Source organism: Notamacropus eugenii, chromosome 5 (genome assembly GCF_028372415.1).
Source record: "Notamacropus eugenii isolate mMacEug1 chromosome 5, mMacEug1.pri_v2, whole genome shotgun sequence".
NCBI classification, from domain to species: Eukaryota; Metazoa; Chordata; class Mammalia; order Diprotodontia; family Macropodidae; genus Notamacropus; species Notamacropus eugenii.
Genome location: NC_092876.1, coordinates 34,645,864 through 34,665,350, shown reverse-complemented (window position 1 = coordinate 34,665,350; position 19,487 = coordinate 34,645,864). Strand labels below are relative to the sequence as shown.

General features: G+C 47.2%; 1 protein-coding gene across 1 annotated transcript in view; it reads left to right on the top strand.

Annotated features, from left to right (window-relative positions):
- ACAP3 (ArfGAP with coiled-coil, ankyrin repeat and PH domains 3) overlaps positions 1 to 19,487 on the top strand; it is a 63,206-nt gene that overhangs the window by 24,725 nt on the left and 18,994 nt on the right. Inside the window, exons 5-15 of the mRNA XM_072608482.1 lie at positions 441 to 499; positions 3,796 to 3,979; positions 6,579 to 6,623; positions 6,993 to 7,088; positions 7,309 to 7,383; positions 15,783 to 15,794; positions 16,085 to 16,197; positions 16,825 to 16,876; positions 17,539 to 17,639; positions 17,869 to 17,980; positions 18,179 to 18,387. Of these exons, the coding sequence (XP_072464583.1) occupies positions 441 to 499; positions 3,796 to 3,979; positions 6,579 to 6,623; positions 6,993 to 7,088; positions 7,309 to 7,383; positions 15,783 to 15,794; positions 16,085 to 16,197; positions 16,825 to 16,876; positions 17,539 to 17,639; positions 17,869 to 17,980; positions 18,179 to 18,387 (1,058 nt within the window). The remainder of the gene's footprint in view (positions 1 to 440; positions 500 to 3,795; positions 3,980 to 6,578; positions 6,624 to 6,992; positions 7,089 to 7,308; positions 7,384 to 15,782; positions 15,795 to 16,084; positions 16,198 to 16,824; positions 16,877 to 17,538; positions 17,640 to 17,868; positions 17,981 to 18,178; positions 18,388 to 19,487) is intronic.

Sequence of the window (19,487 nt, the reverse complement as noted above, 5' to 3'; positions counted from 1 at the left end):
CCCAGGAAGTCCTTGATACTCCTGATTTGAAAGAAAAAACAGATTCCCTCACCCCAAAGTTGCACAACATCTGGGCAGCCCTGAGCAGCAGTGCCATCTGCCGGCTGTGCGGGGAAGCCTTTGTGTGGAGAAGGGGGAGGCAATCAGGCTTCAGACCTTGGCCAAATGGGGGAGGTTCTTTGTCTGGGGAAGGAAGACTCTACCTCAGGGATTCTTCCCTAGAGAAAAGAGTAGTCCTGGCTTGAGCGCTGGACCCTAAGCTCAGCTCCTAAGCTAGTGAGGGAGGGGGAGGAAGGAAGGGCAGGAGACAGTGACCTCAGGAGTGAGAACCTAGATTTGGGGAGAAATCTCCCCCTGTCCCCCCAGGTGTTTCAGGAGCAGGAGGTAAAGGCTCCTCTGTCCAGGTCTTGCCCAATTCCCTCCCTGTTGGATGTTTCTAGATCCTGTTTGACCAGGCTCAGCGGTCAGTGCGACAACAACTCCACAATTTTGTCAAAGAGTGAGTATGACACAACCTTCCCCCAGAGGTTCCCCCTCTCCCCTTCCTGGATCCTCCCATTCTGCCCTCCCTTTACCCAGAGGTGCTCCCTCTTACCTCATCCCACCCTCCCCCCACCCAAACATACGTAAGGAAGACCCAGATGCCTTTATTCTGAGTGAAAGGGGTGAACTGGAGAGATGCATCATATATCTCTTGGTTGGCTTAGACGCTGCCTGGCCAGGTGACCTTGAACAGGTCCCTTTCTATTTATGGGATTGTCAGATCGGAGCTAGAAGGGACCTTAGTGGTTGCGTCATCCAACATCCTCATTTTACAGATGGCGAAAGTGAGATGTGAAATGTTTTGCTTCAGGTCAGGCAGATCATCCTTCAGGCTCTCTCCTCTCTTGGGCTCTCTTCTCTCTCCCTTCCATTCTATCTATGGCTCTTGGCGATCTTGTCCTCACAGGTCCAGTGATCACCACTGTGCTAATGCCTCTGGGATCTCTGTAACCAACCCTGGTCTTTTCCTAAGCTCCCTTCCATTCTCACTCACTCTTCACTAGACATTGCCCATGACATGTCCCCAGGGCTCCTTTCTCATACACTGGATTGCTTAGCTTCTCCTCAAACCCTCCCCTCTTTGGAAGTTGGCCATCCATGGCTCTCCCAGTCTTCCAAGTTGGCAAACTTGGAGTCATTCTTGACTTTTCTTCTCCCTTGTCCCTTGGGTCCAGTGAGTGGCCAGATGTCTCCACTTACACAGGGAGCCTGCCCTAGGTTAGGCACTCATCACTTCTTCTTGGACTGTTGCCAGAGCCTCTTCATTCACACACACACACACACACACACACACACACACACCCGCTTCTAGGCTCTTTCTTCACCCATTCATCTTCCCCATAGATGGCAAGTTAGCATTCTGTAAGCACAGGGCTGACCATGCTAGTCTCCTGCTCAAGAATCCTTAGAGGCTCCCTATTATCCCCAGTAAAAATGAACTAAAGAAGGAAATGGCAAACCACTCCAGTATCTTTGTCAAGAAACCCCCAAATGGGGTCACAGGGAGTTGGACATGACTGAAAATGACTGAGCACACTTATATATATACATTCACATATATAGTAGAAGATCTGTCTTAGATAAACCTAGAAAGGGAGGCTTGAAATCAGGTTATGAAGGACTTTCAAAGTCAGAGAACATATAAAAACATAATACATGCATATATACATATATACACACATAGAGAAAGACCTATCTTAACTCACGCATAAAATAATTAAAATCTTCTAGCATGTATATATGTATGTATGTTCGTGTATATTTATGTATTTACCTGTGCGTTTGTGTTTGCAATATGAATATACTGTGTGCATGCATGTGTGTATGTAAGTTCGTGTGTTTACTGTGTACATGTGTGTGCATATGTGTATGTATGTTTGTAGACATGTATACTGTATGTGCATGTATGAGTATATGTATATACTATCGTGTATGTATGTATCTATCTCTATATATCTCTTGTTTGACCCTTGGAATCCCCACTATCTATTCCCACTAACCTGGCCTCCAGGCTACCCCGTGGGCCCTGGAATGCGCTCCTTCCTCAACTCCGCCTCAGAATCCCTAGCTTTCTTCCAAGATGGTCTCAAATGCTTCCTTCCATGTGATTTCCTGAGCCCTCCATCCCCAGTTGCTTAAGGGAAGTTAGGGGGTATTTTATATTGAGTTTTCTCTGTATCTCTTGTTCCCCTTGTGGGAATTTAAGCTTTCTGAGGGCAGACATATGTAGGGGCCCAGTAAGTGCTTTATGAATCAGTTAGCTAGGTGGTACAGTAGATGGAGCACCAGTGCAGGAGTCAGGAGGACCTGAGTTCAAATCTCACCTCAGACACTTGTCACTCACTAGCTGTGTGACCTTGGGCAAGTCACTTAACCCCAACTGCCTCATCCTGGGTCATCTCCAGTCATCCTGATAAATATCTGGTCACTGGATTCAGACGGCTCTGGAGGGGAAGTGAGGCTGGTGACCTGCACAGCCCTCCCTCACTCAAAACAAAGTCAAGTGCAAGTCATGTCATTATTTCTCTGATGGCATGGTCTTCTTCGGCAACGAAGGATGAATGCACACACATATGAATCAATGAATGATGACCAAGTTAGTATTCAAATCCAACTCCAGACTTCACATCCATTTCTTTTTTCCTCCACCACACTACATTGCCTTTAATTCAGCAAGTATTTATTTAATGCTACTTACATGCTGGACTCTGGGGACACAGACACAAGAGAAGTATCTCTACTCTAAGAGTTTGTAGTCTTACTTTGGGGCATGTAAGGTAATGGAGAGAATTCTGAACTAGGATGAGAATCCTGTAGCAGGTACTTGCTAACTGTGTGTTCTTAGGCAAGATAATTAACCTCTTTGACCCTCAATTTCTTTAAAATGAATGAACCTAGACTAGATGACCTATACAGTGTTTTCCAGGTCTAAATCACTGATCCTTTGAATGCAGTGCTTATGTGCCTCAGTTTCCCTATCTTTAAAATGGGTCTAATCAGGCTAACATACCCTTCTTCACAGGGTTATTGTGAGAACAGCATTTTGTAAAGATGCCACAGAAATAGAATAACCTGCCATTCAAAGCTTCCTATGATGTAGACCCACCTTGTCCATCTAGCCTCAATTCTCAGCTTCTTTACACCCACCCTCCCTCCCTCCCTCCCTCCTTCCTTCCTTCCTTCCTTCCTTCCTTCCTTCCTTCCTTCCTTCCTTCCTTCCTTCCTTCCTTCCTTCCTTCCTCTCTCCCCCCCTTCCTTCCTATATTTTTATTTTGTGAAATATTTCCCAGTTATACATGCAAAAATGATGACATTCCTTTTTGAAAATTTTGAATTCCACATTCTTGTCTTCCCTCCCACCCTTCCCCCACCCATTGAGGAAAGTAATATGATATTGTTCATATATGTGAAGTCATGCAAAACATATTTCCATGTTATTGGTTTGCCCCCTTCCACACTTGCTCCATCCTGGCAGAAAGCAAGCACATTTCAGCTAATAGCCCTTCGCTCATGTGGGTTTCCAGCTTGAGATCACCTCCCCCCCCCCCCCCCCCAGAGTCAGGATGGCCGGGACACATCCCCTTCCCAATGAGGAGAGGGAGTGCTGCTCATTCTCTGAATGAGATAAACAGAGGCCCCCAAGGTTGACAACTGTCAGGAGCCCACACAGTGGATCCTAGGTGTCTGAGACTTTATCCTCTACCTTGACTCCTCCTCCCTCACCTGCTGACCTATCCTCCTGGCTCTCCACAGTGACGTCAGGAAATTCAAAGAAACAAAGAAACAATTTGACAAGGTCCGAGAGGACATGGAGATGTCTCTGGTGAAGAATGCCCAGGCCCCCAGGCACCGGCCACATGAGGTTGAGGAGGCCACGGGAGCACTGACCCTCACCCGCAAATGCTTCCGCCACTTGGCTCTGGATTATGTGCTCCAGGTTGGTGAGGGGTCCCTGGCATGGAAGGGAGGCACCATTCAGCTTCCTGCAGGTTGGGGCCAGCCCTGAAAGGGCACAATGCTAGCTTAGAGCAAAGGAGCTAGTGGAGTTAGGGGAAGGGACTCTGAAGTGGGAGGCAGGCAGAAGACCTGGCTACTCATCCAGCCTCTGCTGCTTGGTAACTCTCAGTCTTTCTCCCTGGACTTTCTTTTCCCTCTAGGTAGGGGCTCCTTCAAGCTCTGATGGTCCAGGATTCACAGTATTTTTGGAGCAACTGTGCTGGAGGAGGGAGGGGGAGAATCCTAGAATATCAGATCTGAAAGGGCCCTGAGAAGTTAAGTCCAGCCCCCTCACTTTATGGATGATTCACCCAAAAAGTTAAGGCAGGGAGATGAGATGAGATGAGAGCTGGCAGAAATCCCTGAGTGATCAGGGTCAAAAGAGAGTTGTGTCAGTCAGTGCTGGGGGAGCTCAGAGCTGGGAGAGATCCTTGGGGTCTGGGTTGATCTCAGAAGAGTTCTTGGAGCATGTGGAATTTGTTGACAAGGAATATTTGGAGAAGGAGAGAAAGGAAGGAAGGAAAGAAAGCTCTTTTAGGTGGAGGGTACCATATATTCACAGGATTTTTTGGAGTTTTGAAAGAATTCTAAGAGGCAGAAGTGAGGAGGGGGAGCACGTTCCAAGGATGGGGGTGGGTGGTTGGGGAAGCCTACATACAGAAGCATCGAGATGGGAGATGGACTGTTGTATGTGAGGAATGAAAAGATGGCCAGTTTAGCTGGACAGTAGAGTACATGAAGCATATTGACATATAAAACGAGACAGGTAGATTAGAGCCAGGTTATGACTGGCTTTGAGTACCAGACAGGCGTGTTGTTGTATTTGACCGGAGGTAACAGGAAGCAACTGGAGGTTATTGATTAGAAGAGTGACATGGTCATATCTGTCCTTTAGGAATATTGCTTTGTTGTCTGTGTGATGATGGTTTGGAGAGGGGAGACATTTAGGAAGGGAGGTTATTGTAGAGGATTCAGTAGAAAGGTGATGAGGACTTGAGCTAGGGTGATGGAGGTGTGATCGGTGAAAAGGAGATGGAGACAAGAAGAGATTCAGAACAGTCAATATGGCAGTGGGGGTAGAGAATTGATTTGTTTTCTGACCACACCTTTGATTTCATTAGGCTAGAGAGCTCCTGTGGAAGAGCTTTCCCTTTTAATGCAGATTTAGACAATCAATGAACATTTATTAAGCACCTACTGTGTGCCAGGCACTATGTTAAGCATTAGAGATGCAAAGAACCCTTCGAATTGCTCCCAGTCTCATGAGGGAGACGAGAGGGCAGTAGTGGGTGAGGACAAGATGGATTTCAGGAGAGAACCAGGGAACTGGCCAAGTGCTGGGTCAGAACTGGCGAGGGAGGAAAGGGAGGCAAAGTGGAAATGAGGACCTGGGGAAAGACTGAGAGACAAAAGGGATGAAGGTCCCAGTGAGAATGAAAAAGAGGACACAGCCAAGATCTCCTTCCGCTTTTGGAATAGGTCTCTAGAGAACTGTGGCTATGGAACCAGACATGTACTGATCTATCAGGCAGTTTTCCTGAATTGGGTTTTTTTCCTCTCTCCGTGTTTTTTTGGTTTTTGGTTTTTTTTTTTTAGTTTTTGGTACAAGGGAGGTCTCTCTGGGGAGGGTAAGGGAGGAGAGGAGATATGTATTTAGAAATAAGGTGATATAAAAGCACAAATTCTTTTAAAATAGAATGAGATATAAGCAAAGACCCAGAAGTCAGGTATGTGACAGCTAACACTGGACCTGAAGTTAGAAAGATCCGAGTTCAAATCCAGCCTCAGACATTTACCAGCTGTATGATCCTGGGCAAGTAATTTAGCCTCTGCCTCAGTTTCATTATCTATAAAATGGGGGTAATAATAGCATTATTGTGAGGATCAAATGTTCTAATATTTGCAAAGTGCCTGGTACATAGTAGGTACCGTATAACTGTTATTATTATTATCTCGTTAGAGTGGAGTGTGGAGGCAGCTAGGTGACTCAATGGATAGAGCACTGAGCTTGGAATCAGGAAGAAATGAGTTCAGATTTGGCCTCAAACATTTACTAGCTGTGTAACTCTGGGCAAGTCACAACCTCTGTTTGCCTTAATCCACTGGAGAAAGAAATAGCAAACCATTCCAGTATCTTTGCCCAGGAAACCTCATGGACAATCCATGGGGTCATGAAGAGTTGGGTATACCTCAATGAATAACAAAGAGGAAGCATCCTTGGAAAGGAGGAGGCTGGATGGGCAGGGGCAAGGGCAGTAGGTGGGGAGTGGCACAGGAAGGGTCAGGAATGGAAGGCTAAGGGGGAAGTCTGAAGAGGATTCTGGAGGTCATGGAGAGCCCGTTCTATCAGGCTGGGTTGGAGCTTGATGAAGGTGGGCAGTGCCAGCTGCCTTGGGGGACAATGAAGAGTGAGCAGTGTTTGGGCTGAGAGCCAGCCTGCCTCAGTGCCTTCCTCCCTGCAGCCTCCCCAGCCTCCTTAACCCTGGAGCCTACCTCCATTCTGACATATTATCTTCTTTCTTCTGTCTCTGCCTTTACAGATCAACGTCCTTCAAGCTAAGAAGAAGTTTGAGATCTTAGATGCGGTGAGAGCTCATCTTTCCTCCTCCTGCCCCCTCCTACTCCCTTCTCAAAATACCATATTCTGTGCATGTGTATGTGTATGTTGGGGGGAGGTATGTAAGATGTGTACCAGTTTGGATCTCTGTCCACCATGCTTGGGTACATGCGTGCCAGGACATATCTATGCTCCCACATGTGCTTAGGCACATGGAGACCCTTGGTCCTGGCCCTGTGTGCTAGGTTGGACCTCTCTGAATTGAGGCACATAGACATGAGGGCCTATGAAAGCTGGTGTTCCCACTGACCCCAGTGTGGGGAGGGCCAGGAGGTGCCGCCAGACTCAGGTGTATGCCCTGGGTGTGGGCTGAGCATCCCCACCATTCATCCTACAGATGCTGTCCTTCATGCATGCGCAGTATGCCTTCTTCCAGCAGGGTTACAGCCTCTTACACCAACTGGACCCCTACATGAAGAAGCTGGCTGCAGAGGTGAGCCTGGGGCTGGGGTCCAGCCAGACATAGGGAGGAGAGACTGGGAGTTGGTGTATACATGGCTGGAGCTCCCTCCCTGTCTATCTCCCTGGGACTCTGGCTTTGTGGCCAGGCTTGGAGTAGATACTTTATCAGAACTTTGGTAAGTGAATGAATGAATGCAAACTTTTAAGACACCCCTTGATGTAACAGAACTTTCTTCTCTGTGCCTCAATAGCTGGACCAGTTGGTGATTGACTCTGCAGTAGAGAAACGGGAGATGGAGAGGAAGCATGCCCTGATCCAGCAGAGAGTAAGGGAGGGAAAAGGGGCATTCCACAGTGTATATTATATACCAGGCACTGGGGAGGGCAGGACCAGGACAGCCAGGTGCCCCAGACATCTCTACTCTCCTGTCCCATGCATTATCTCATTGGACAATGACAGCAATCTTGTTAGAGTAGGCAGGGCAGACATTTTGGTCCCTCTTTATAATGACTGAGGGAATGCCAGCTTCCTAGTCTGTCTGAGGGGCCCTTTCCCTTTCACCCTCAGGGTGCAAGGCCTTATAGGTCAGTCCTTTAACACAGTCTTTTATTTTTCTAAAAACTTTATAGATACCATTTATTTTTACCCCGAAGTAATTTGTTGATATAGCTCACTCCTTGCCAACCAGTTGAAATCTCCTTTGTAACGATAATATCAACAACAAAAAGTTAAATAAAACCAATGAACTCATAGGGAGGGAGATGTGGTACAGTGGTAAGAAGGCTGTATTTGGGTGGTGGTTCCTGTGGCGTGACCCACCACTTCTGACAACGTAGAGCACATTCTTCTCTGGTAGTCCCCCACTAGAAGAAGGCAGGTGGGTTCTGTGCTATATCCTGCAGGGTCCAGATGGACCATTGCAGAGCATCAAAGTTGAGCTGCCTTTGAACATTATTTTTAATGTAAGCATTCTTGTGGTCTTGCTTATATCATTCTCCAGGTTCTACTTTTTTCATTTTGCATCAGTTCATAGAAGTCTTCCTGTGCTTCTCGAGGTTCTTCATTGTTTCTTTTGGCACGATAACTCTTTTTCTTTCATATGTTCAGTCATTGCCCAATTCACGGGCACCCATTTTGTTTCCCAGTTTTTGCTACCACAAGAAGGGCTGCTGTGAATATTTTAGTCTATATGGAGTCTTTATTTCTGTCACTGACCTTGTGCATATGTATAGAATCTCTTAGTCAAAGGTCATGGACTACTTAGTGACTTTTTGTGCTTCATTCCTAATGCCTTTCCAGAATGGTTCAGTGTTCCTGTCTTCTCCCAGTCCCTCCAACACTGGGTATTTCTGGAATTGATCATCTTTGCCACTTTTCTGAGTGTCCATCCTCGTTGCCTCCCTTCTGCCACCTGGCAGGCAGGCTCTTTGTCCCAACTTCCTTGACCCTAGGAGAAGCAAGGGTCCTCTTCTCTCTGAGCTCCAGCTCTCCTCTGGGCTTCAGGTCACAACCATCTCTCCCCATAGATAACCTAAACTCTAAGTTGACAATGTCCTTGGACTCTTCCCATGAAATTTCCCTGGACCAAATTCTCCCTTTTATGACATATGACCTGGGATTGGTAATTGTCCTTCATTGTCAAAGAGAACCAAAATGACATCACTATTCTAGAGTCAAGTTACAATAAGTCTGATTGTGGCTGATCAGACCAATATGAACTCAGAATATTCTATCACAGGTCACACACAAATAGTCCCTGTGAACATTTGGGATAGACTCTCCAAATCTGTGCACCTTACATTTCTTTTGAGCTAGTGCAATTTTGCTTTGCTCCTAGAGCACGGCGCCTTCTCTGGTGTGGGCATGCCCGTGCTGAGGAGTCCTGTGCCAGTGTCTCCCATGTCACACAATCAATTCCAGAGTTCTTCAGAGAGACCTTGAGAGTGTCCTTGTATGGCTTTTTGTGATCACCATGTGAGCACTTGCTCACATGTGCGGTTGTACAGGTTACTTAACCCTCTGCTTGGCTGGATGATTTTCGATCTTCCTGCCCTCCTAGTCCCAGTGATTCAGAGCTGACATCCCCTGGGGGTTAAAGCACCTTTCCCTTGCTACCTGTCCCTGTATCATCATCCTTATTCACCTAAATCCTAGCCCTTCCCAGTCTCTTTTATCGTCTGACTTTTCTTTCCATTGTATGCTTTGGAATTCCTGCTCCATCATCGACAAATATCCCCTCCTTGTTTTATTTATTTTTTCGCTCTTTCTCTCTTTTTATGCCCCGGACCCTGGCTGTCCAGAAGACAGCCTTTCAGTGCTGGCTGTTCTTTCCCTTATAGCCCTGACACGCTGAGCCAGGAGGAGGAGGATTTGGCATCTCCTTCCAGGCCCTCCTCCTCTACCCCCATCACTCAGCAACCTCTCCTCCTTCCATCTGTCACCTAGCCCAGTTCCTTGATGTTTGTGATCCATTGGCCTCCAGAATACTTTCCCTCTGGTTTTTATTTTGCCATTATGTTTTTAAAATCTCATTTGTATCAATATCTTTTGTTTTAAAATCACCTTTACTTCTAAATACATCCTTTCCTGCTTCCTACTTAACCAGCTCTCTCTTGCAACCAAGAGTACAAAAGGAAAGGGTGTGGGGAAGGGGGAAGCAGGTCCGCAAAACCAATGAAAATATAAGCTGTCTGTGATTGTATAAGCAACATTATGCAGCCATAGTCACCCACCTCTGCGAAGAATCAATCAATCCACAAGCATTTATCAGGCAAATTCTATGTGCCAGGCGCTGTGCTGGGCATTCCTGCCCTCAAGCAACATGTGTCCTACTGAAGGGGAAACAGCTTGCCTGTGTAGAAATATGGACAGGATATATGCAGAATGCAGACAAGGTAGTTTGGGAGGGAGGGTGATAGCCGTGCAGAGGGGATTGAGAGAGGTCTGCTGGAGAAAGCGTTGTTTCAGCTGCATCCGGAGGGAAACCAGGGAATTCTGAAAGACAGAGTGAGAACAAAGTTATTGGGGAGCTACCATGGAAAGGCGTGGAATGGAGAGTGGATTGTCTCTAAGGAGGGACCATTCCTCTTTTCTTAAGGAATTCATTACCTTCCTCACAGACAATCTCTCTCTCTCCAGCTCAGCTCCTGTCCTCATACTTGGGGGGCAGCAGGGCCCACATCCTGCCTCTGATATTTGCCAGGTAGCCTGCGTGACCTTGAATAAGTTATGTAATCTCTCTGTGCCTCAGTTTCCTCCCCCTATAAAGGGGTACATTGAACTAGATAGTCTCACTGAGGTCCTTTCTGGCCCCAAATCTATTTGCTTTTGTCCCCTCTAACACCCTGGACTCCCAATTTCTTGACTGCCTCAATACCGTGACCTACCGCTTCGATCTACATTGGCCACCCAAAGGGATGGTCATAACCAAGACCTCACCATCACCCACAGCTGTGTCACTTTCATGGTTTTGAACTCAGAAGTCCTCTTCTCTGACCACCTTTTCCTGGTCTTCCACCTCTTCTTCTGTCTAAACCCCCTAAACCCATTCTTTCTCCTCACTGGAATCTCCATTCCCTCCATCCCTCTATATTCTCTTATTCTATCCCTCCTTCCCTAGGCTTTACTTTCCTCTCTAATTAGCATGGACCCTATGGTTGATTTGTTCAACCTGTGCCCTAGACTCTTTCGTCCTCTTGTCTTAATCCCCTACCAATCCTCAGCACTGGCTCTCCCCCTCCCCCATTGGCCTCTACTACCACTCCGGAGATGAAGGATGGAAGAAACATTTATATAATACCTACTGTATACCAAGCATTGTGCTAAGCGCTTTACAAATATCTCATTTGAGATTCACAACAACCCTGTGAGGTAGATGTTGTTATTATTCTGTATTTTATTATCAAGGAAACTGAGGCAGAGGTTAAGTGACTTGCCCAGTGACTAGTGACAGCTAGTAAGTGTCTAAGGGCAGATTTGAACTCAGATCTGCTCTACTTCAGGTCCAGAGCTCTGTGCACTATGGCGCCACCTAGCTGCCTCTAGCAAGGAGGCAATCCCACAACCATGCAGAGGGTATCCTCACACATTTTTTTATTGAATCCCAGATGGGCCCTTGCTATTGCATGGTGAAACTTTTTGATTTATTCCCAGTTGACTTTCTGTCCCACTCGTCCCATCAGCTGTTCCAAACCTTGTCCTTCTCCTCCTCCTCCCCTCACAGCAGATGTCCTTGCCTCCTACTTTGCTGAGAAAATAGAGGCCCATTTTCTGTGGGCTTCTCCTCCCTAACTCCATCTTTCAAAACTCCATCCTGCTTATCAGAGATGGGAGTAAAAGAGCTTCGATCTTAGGTGGGGAGGGGCTTCAGCATTGGACCTAGAGGCAGGAAAGACTCAGATTGGAGTCATGTCTCAGATGCTTCCCAGCCATGTCACTTGACCTCTACCTGCCTCAGTTTCATCAGTTGTAAAGTAATAATAGCACCTACCTCCAAGACTGGTTGTGAGGATAAGATAAGATAATATTTGTAAAGAGCTTAGCACAGTATCTGATACATAGAAGACCCTTGTCTCCTTCCTTCCTTCTTTCCCTCCCTCTCTCCTTCCTTCCCTCTTTCCTTCCTTCCTGTTACTTTCAGGAATCGATCTCTACCTCACTCATATCTTCAATCTCTCCTTCACCAGCTTCTCTCTCATGCTAAAAAAAAGCCCCCATGTGAACCTTCCATCCCCTCAAATAATGGCAAATATTTTCTCTCACTTTTCCCATCACACAGAGAAAGAATCTTCTCCCCTTGCTGCCTCTACTGCCAACCCCGTCATTCACTTCTCACTCCCTTACAAGCTGGCTCCCAGGAGCCACTGCTGTACTGACATGACTTTCTCTAAGATTACCCATCATGTCTCAGCAGCTAAAATCCTCCTTACTCATTCTCTTTTATCTCCCTGCAGCTAATGTGGATCGAGCCCTCCTCCTTTAGGTGTCTCTGCTGGCTGTCCTCCTTCCTATCTCACTGCTCCTCAGTCTCCTTGGGTGGATCATTAGCCTTACTTCCCACCTACGCCCCCAACTGCCCCCCACCCCAAGGTTCTATGCTGGGTACTCTGTCCTCCTTTCTCTCTATGTCTCTCGTCTCCTTCTGTTGGCATTACACCCACCCTTTCTCTCACCCCTCTGTCTCTTATCTCTCTATATTTTTATTTCTCTGTCTCTCCACTCTGTTCACATCTCTCTCCCTCCTTTCTCTCACCCCTTTGTTTCTGTCTCTGATATGTCCATGTCTTTGTCTCTCTCTATCATTTCTCTGTTTGTCTCTGCCTCTCTATCTCATTCTCTGTCTCCTCTCTGTGTGTCTCTGTCTCAGTCTCTGAGTCTCTGTCATTTATTTCATCACCTCCCACAGGTTCAAGTATTATCTCTTTGTGCATGACTCCCACCCAGCCTTCCCCTGTCCCCTGAGCTCCAGTCACTCACTCATCACTTGCCTGGAGGACACCTCCAGAATGCCCTCAAAATCAGGCTTCTCAAAATCAGCACCTCCAAACCAGAACTCAACCTCTGCCTTAAACTTATCCCTCCTCCAGACTCTCCTGTTGCCTTTACCCCAGCACCATCTTTCTAGTCACCCACATTCATAACCTTGGAGTTACCTTTGATGCCTCATTCTCCTTTACCCCTCCCTCTCCCCATATCCAGTCAACTGCAAAGTCTGGTTGTCTTTGCCTCCGTAACATTTCTCAGCCATGTCCTCTTCTCTTCAGTCACACGGTCACCCTTCTAACTCAGGTTCTCATCTCCTCTTACTCAGACTGTTGTAATAGCTGCCTGATTGGCTGCTTGAATTTCAGTCTTTCCAATGCATCTTCCATACATCTGCCAAAATAATTTTCATGGTCTGACTGTTCACTCCCCTGCTCAAGGACCTTCAATGGCTCCCTATCACCTCTAAGATAAAATACACAATCTCAGCCTGGCGTTTAAACCCTACCCGCCTTTTCCATCTTCTTTCACATTACTTCCCTCTGTACAATTTAATTTCCAGCCAAGCCAGACCCCCAAGCCCCACACAACTGTGGCACAACGCATTGCCCCAAACATTCTCCACACTTGCAATGTTTTATCCTTTGCCTTTGTTTTCTTCTTCTCTAAGACTCAGCTCAGATCCTGCCTCCTCCACTAAGCCTTCCCTGCCCTCCTCCAGTGGTGCTAGTGCTCACTCCCTCCTCAAAGGTCATATGAGGTGTAGCCCTCCCTCCCCATCCCCATCCCCATTTCCCCAGCAGAATGCAAACTCCCTGAAGTCAGGCACTGTTTTATTTTTGTCTCTGTATCCTCAGTGTCTGTACACCGTGCCTGACACGGAGGAGACACTTACTAAGCATTTGTTGGGTTTGGTGGATTTGGGGAGATGTTTTCCTTTTGTTTGTTTTTCTGTAGATAATTAGGCTTTACCAAGTCAAAGTATTTTAGACTCTTTAGGGGTGGAGTTCCCTGTGTCTGTGCCTAGTCTAGGCCCTGTGGGCCCCTCATTCTGTAACAGTCCCCCACTTCCTCTTCTTGGCCCTCCCTTCCCCCCAGGCTGGGAGAGGTGCTAGAAATGCTGCTTATGGGGATAGGGGTCATTCTCTTATCCATCCTATTGGTTCCTCTCTGTACACAGCTGGCCAACTGTTTCTGTGAGCGTGGTATGGCAGGGTAGAGCACTAGGATTGCAGTCAAGAAGACCCAGGTTCAAATCCCTCCTCAAACACTTACAAGTTATACAATTCTGGAAAAATCACTTCACCTTTCTGGGGACTCAGTTTCCTTGTCTGTAATATGAGGGGATTGAGCTAAGGTCCTTTAAGTTATAGATCTATGATCCCTTCTTTTCCAAGGTCCCTATTCTGGGATCCAGTGATGTCAAGAGATGGAAAAGTTTCTTTTTTATGATCCTCTCAGGTTCTTTGAATCCCTCCGCTGTTAGCACCCCCTTTTTAAAGGGGGAGCTGGGCAGGGACTCTAGGTTTTCAAGATGGAAGGAATGGCCTTTCCAAGGGGTGCCTTGTCTTCTAAGTCTCTCAGATATCAGACCATCTGCCAGCTAAAGCTAACCATGAGGGAATATCTCCCTGTTCTTCATCAGGACTTCATCCAATTCAATAGATTTTAATCAATTCCATCTATTTTTTTTTAGACATCCACCCAGACTCTGCATGCAGCTCTAATTGTTCCTCCCAGATCATAATATTGACAGGAATATACTGGTCGATGTTTAACAACCAGCTCTCCAAAAAAAAAAAAATATGTGCATATAACACACTTTTAAGTTTAATCTGTGTGGTTAACATTTTCCCCATCACTTTCTTAAGTCTAGACAATCCACAAGCAACAAATCAAGCCCTGATTTGTAGCATTTGCTGATGTCCTCAGTGTTAATGTGCACATGGCAAATTTAACAATTATTTCTTGTGAGTCAGCCTTAGTTGGTTCAGCACACCCCTGACTGTATTTCTCAAACTGGAAGTGACCTCAGGAGGTATCTAATCCAATTCTCTCATTTTCAGATGAGGAAACCTTGACCCAGAGAGATCAAGTGATTTTCCAAGGTCAAATAAGTAGTGAGTGGAAGACCTGGGATTTGAACTCGAGCCTTAAGATTCTGAATTCAGTGTTGTTTCCACTGTCCCACAGGTCAAGAAATACTTGCTTGTGTTGAATTTAAGTCTCTCCTACTTCATTGATAAAAGTAGAGAAGAATGAGTCACCTTCCCCTTTGGAAATTTCAGTACATGGAGGGTAGTCCCCCCTGTTGATGGGGTAGCTAGGTGGCACAGTGGATAGAGCACTGGCCCTGGAGTTGGACTTGTTCAAATCTGTCCTCAGACATTTACTAACTATGTGACCCTGGGCAAGTCATTTAACCCTGTTTGCCTCAGTTTCCTTATATGTCAAATGAGCTAGAAAAGAAAATGGCAAACTATTCCAATATCTGCCAAGAAAACCCCAAATGAGGTTGCAGAGTTGGACATGGCTGAAAATTACTTAATATCAAGAAATCCCAAGGTCACTCAGAGTCATTTGGGTGTCTTTGATATGCTGGGTCATGTCCTTAGGCCAGGGATGGGGTATCTTAGATGAGAAGGGGAGAGCTCAGTCACCTCTTGGGGAAGAACCAAAGATTAAAGTAGGACCTCCTTGGGGTGAGTTTCCGTCACTGTGTAGGATGGGGGACCTCAGTGCCCAAGGTCATTGTGGCTGTTTTGGCTGCAGCTCTGCCAATGACTGGTTGTGTGACGCTGGGCGAGTCACCCTTCCGCTCCAGGACTCAAGATGTACAAAAGTGAGGGATGGCAGTTATGATCGTTTCTCAGTGCAATCCTATGACAGAGAGGCAAAAGACCTGGCTTCCAGTGTTGGCACTTCTGTTTACCCACTGTGTGACCCCAGGAAGGTCCCTAAACCTCTTAAACTTGTTTCCCTATGTGTCCATTGGTGGTGGGGGAGCATTGTGGACTGCATATCTAAGGACACCTCTAAATTTTTTTTTATAAAACTTTAAGGGGAAGAGATGGAAAGAGTGGCCTCCTAATGTGGGATTGCACTCTTGGGGATCTGAGGGCCCATTATTAGGAAGATACTCCCTGAGAAAAAGAATAGAGTAGGGAGCTGTCATCACTGGGGGGCCCTTCACTCACTTTCTTTTCCTCTTCTTTCTTGCCCCCGGGAACCTGTTGACTTCAGACTTTGTTGCAGGTGAGTTTGCCTATTATACTGAGGTCCCTGGGGAGGAGATAGAGGGGAGGAGGGGGTGGCTGAGGGTCTTTAGATTGGAACAAGAACTTGGTTTCAGTACCATGGACACCTCCCTTAGCTGCCCTTTCTCTCCCCTTTGGGAAAGGGAAGAATGAATCTATTGGTTTGGAGGGATGGTGTTTTGGTAATTTGAATGTGCCTGTTGGAGAGAGCATGGTGATGAGGGGGAAGAGGATGAGGCACCTCTCCTTTCATTCTCTGACCTCTTATCCTTCCCCTCACTCCACCAGGACTTCTCCTATGACGAATCCAAGGTGGAGTTTGATGTAGATGCTCCCAATGGCGTGGTCATGGAGGGATACCTCTTCAAGAGAGCCAGCAATGCATTTAAGACATGGAATCGGTGAGAGTTGGGGTGGATGGGGTGGAAAAGAGAGGGGGGAAATCAGTGAGTCACCCCACAAGCGTTCACTAAGTGAACACTCTGCCAAAACAAAATAGTGCCTGCTCTCAAGGAGCTGGGCAGGAGAATATGGCATGTTGGAAGATAAATAAATGCAAGACAGATACCCAAAAAGATATTTGGATGAGGGAAGGCATGAAGTACTAGGGGACTCAGGAGAGACTCTTGAAGGAGGTGAGCCTGGATGGGAGCTGAGGTTCTAAGAGTTCAAGGTGGGGGGAGGGAAGACATTCCAAGCATGGAGAACAGCTCGTGCAAAGGCAGGGAAGTTTGAGCTAGGATGTTGTATGTGGTGAACAGCAAGGCTGGTCTGGCTGGAGCAAAGCCTGGGGGAGTGGGAGTAATATGGAAGGAGCCTGGAAAAAAAAGGTTGGAGCCAGAATGGGAAGGACTTTTAAATACCAAACAGGAGTTTTAGTTTAACTAAAAGTGGAGGAGAGATGTAATCAGATCTTTGCTTGAGGAATATCATGAGGTCCTCCAAAAGAGGAAAGGGCAGGCAGGTTCTGGGGAGGATGGTGACCCTATGCCCTGACTCTTTCAATATTTCAATATTCCTTCTTGTAGGAGGTGGTTCTCCATCCAGAACAGCCAACTGGTCTACCAGAAGAAGCTCAAGGTGAGTGGGCAGGATCTGAGCCACTGAGGGCTAAGGCTGCTGGCCTAGTCTGGAGCATTTCTGGTTATTTCCATCCCACGGTGCACAGCTGAGAATGAGGAGGGAGGGGAAGAGGGGATGGGGGAGGGTTTCTTCTTCTCCCTCTTGATCCATTGAAGCTCAGTGTCCAGGGGCTTTAGGGCCTCATTATTTCTTCCCCCCAGAAAGGGGTCCATGAGTTACTTCATTTTTTTCTCTCCTCTTGAGTGGTCTCAGAGTTGTGAATATGGTGTAATATGAGATAACCTATGTAAAATGCTTTGTAAATACTGGTTATACATATAACATAATGCATTCTATAACTTGCATGTGTGTAACATACAATATATGTAATATGTTATATAACATGCATGTGTGTAACATTCTTATAATTTCTCATTAGTGGGTAAGAGTTACAGGGCTGAGTGGTCAGGGGGGTCAGCATCTGGTGCCAATGTTAGTGGGTCAGGATCCAGGATGAGTAGTTGTTGGGTTAGGTGCTGGGCTTATGATTGAGTGGGCAGTGCTGTGGCCAGCCAGGGGCTGGTTTGTAAAGCTGTCAGTGGCTCTTTGATCCAGACGTTAGTGGTACGAGGTCTGGGCTGCTTTGTGAGTTTGGGCTTTCAGTGGGTCCATTTCTCTAGGATGGGTTGACTGTGGTGGTGGATGATCTCCGTCTCTGCACTGTGAAGCCATGTGAGGACATAGAGAGGAGGTTTTGCTTCGAAGTGGTCTCTCCTACCAAGTAAGGGGCTTGGATCCTGGCTGGGGAGGGAGAAGCTTCCAGCGGTGGGGAGGGTGCGGCATCTTCTCCAAATGCAGGGTGGGTTTTTTGGAGGTGGTACTCCCTGCTCCAACTACTGTCTGTGGAGTCAGCTTGGGGGAATCTTGTATGAAATTAGGGGTGCCCTGGGGTAAGGACTGGAGACTTGGCTCCCCTGTCCCAGCATTGATCCCTCCTCCCTTCTCCTCAGGAGCTGCATGCTACAGGCTGATTCAGAGAAGCTCCGCCAGGCATGGGTTCAGGCAGTCCAGGCCAGCATTGCTTCAGCTTACCGGGAAAGCCCGGACAGCTACTACATCGAGGTGAGGCTCGGTCTAGACGCAGCCAGCCCTCCAGGGTCCAGTACAGTGGAGCTGCCCTGCCATCTGCTGGCCACACCTGGTAGTGCAGCAACCCAGGATTGTCATTGTCCTTTTCTCATCTTTAGGAGATGGGGGTGGATGGTAGGTAGATGGACCTGTCTCTGCCCAAGTCTTACCTCTAGCTTTCTCCCTTCCTAGAGACTGGATCGAACGGCATCGCCATCCACCAGCAGCATTGACTCCGCCCCAGACACTAGAGATAGAAGCAGCAAGGGGGAGGGCATCCTCCAGCGGGTGCAGAGTGCGGCGGGTAATGGCCAGTGTTGTGACTGTGGGCAGCCTGACCCCCGCTGGGCCAGCATCAACCTCGGTATCCTGCTGTGCATCGAGTGCTCAGGCATCCACAGGTATGTATGTGGGGAGGGGAGAGAAGATGAGGAGGAGAGGGCAAGGGACTCAGGACCAGGGCTGGCCATAGGGACTTTGGGGCCAAGGCTGGGACTTCAGGGCAGAGGCTTCCAGAACACCAGCGCCAGTGCTGGGGCCTCTGGGAACTCAGGGATCTAGGAGGGGCCATAGGTATTTTCTTCATTTTGTGAATGGGGAAACCTAGGTTCAGGTGAAGGGACTTGTCCAGGGTCACTGGGATTTGAACACAGATCTTCCCAGCACTCTATCCCCACTGGGATAGATACTCAATAACTTGGCACTGGGGAGGTGAGCTGAGTATATCATGGCTGGGACTCTGGGGGAGGAGGAGCCTTAGGAGCCTCAGGTCAAGATTGTGAATAAAGTAATGACAAATATGGATGTTGATACAACACTTTACAGTTTGAAGATTGCTTTACATCCATAATCTCACTGGACCCATTTCCCATTAGCACTGTGAGACAAGTCCTGTGGGATTTCTTATCCTTATTTGGGGATGAACAAACTGGGACTCAGGGTAGTGAAGTGATTTATCCAGGGTCACACAGCTAGTAAGTGGCTGAGGGATGATCTGAACTCAGTTCTTAATGACTCCAGGCCCTGAATTCTATCCACTGTATCATGCTGATCCACCATTCTGGCCTGGGGCCTCCAGAACCCCAAAAGCAGAACTAGAGATCACAGATTAAGAGCCTCAGGGGATGATAGGAGCCTTACTAAGGGTAGGCTATAGTGACAGATGAGGGTATTCCATAGAATGACCTCTTCTTGATCTCAGACTGCTTTGAGTCTCAGAGTATACAGAGAAAGGGAGGTTTCAGTTTTGTCCTCTGCCCTGTTCAGGATACGTCTGTAGCATCTGATAGCATATAGGCAGCTAGGGTGGCACAGTGGAATCAGGAAGACCTGAGTTCAAATATAGCTTCATATACTTACTAGCGATATAACTTTGGGCAAGTCATGTAACTTCTGTTTGCCTCAGTTTCCTCAACTGTAAAATGGGGATACTAATGGCCCCTACCTTACAGGATTGTTATGAGGATCAAATGGATATTTTAAGTGCTCGGCACAGTGCTTG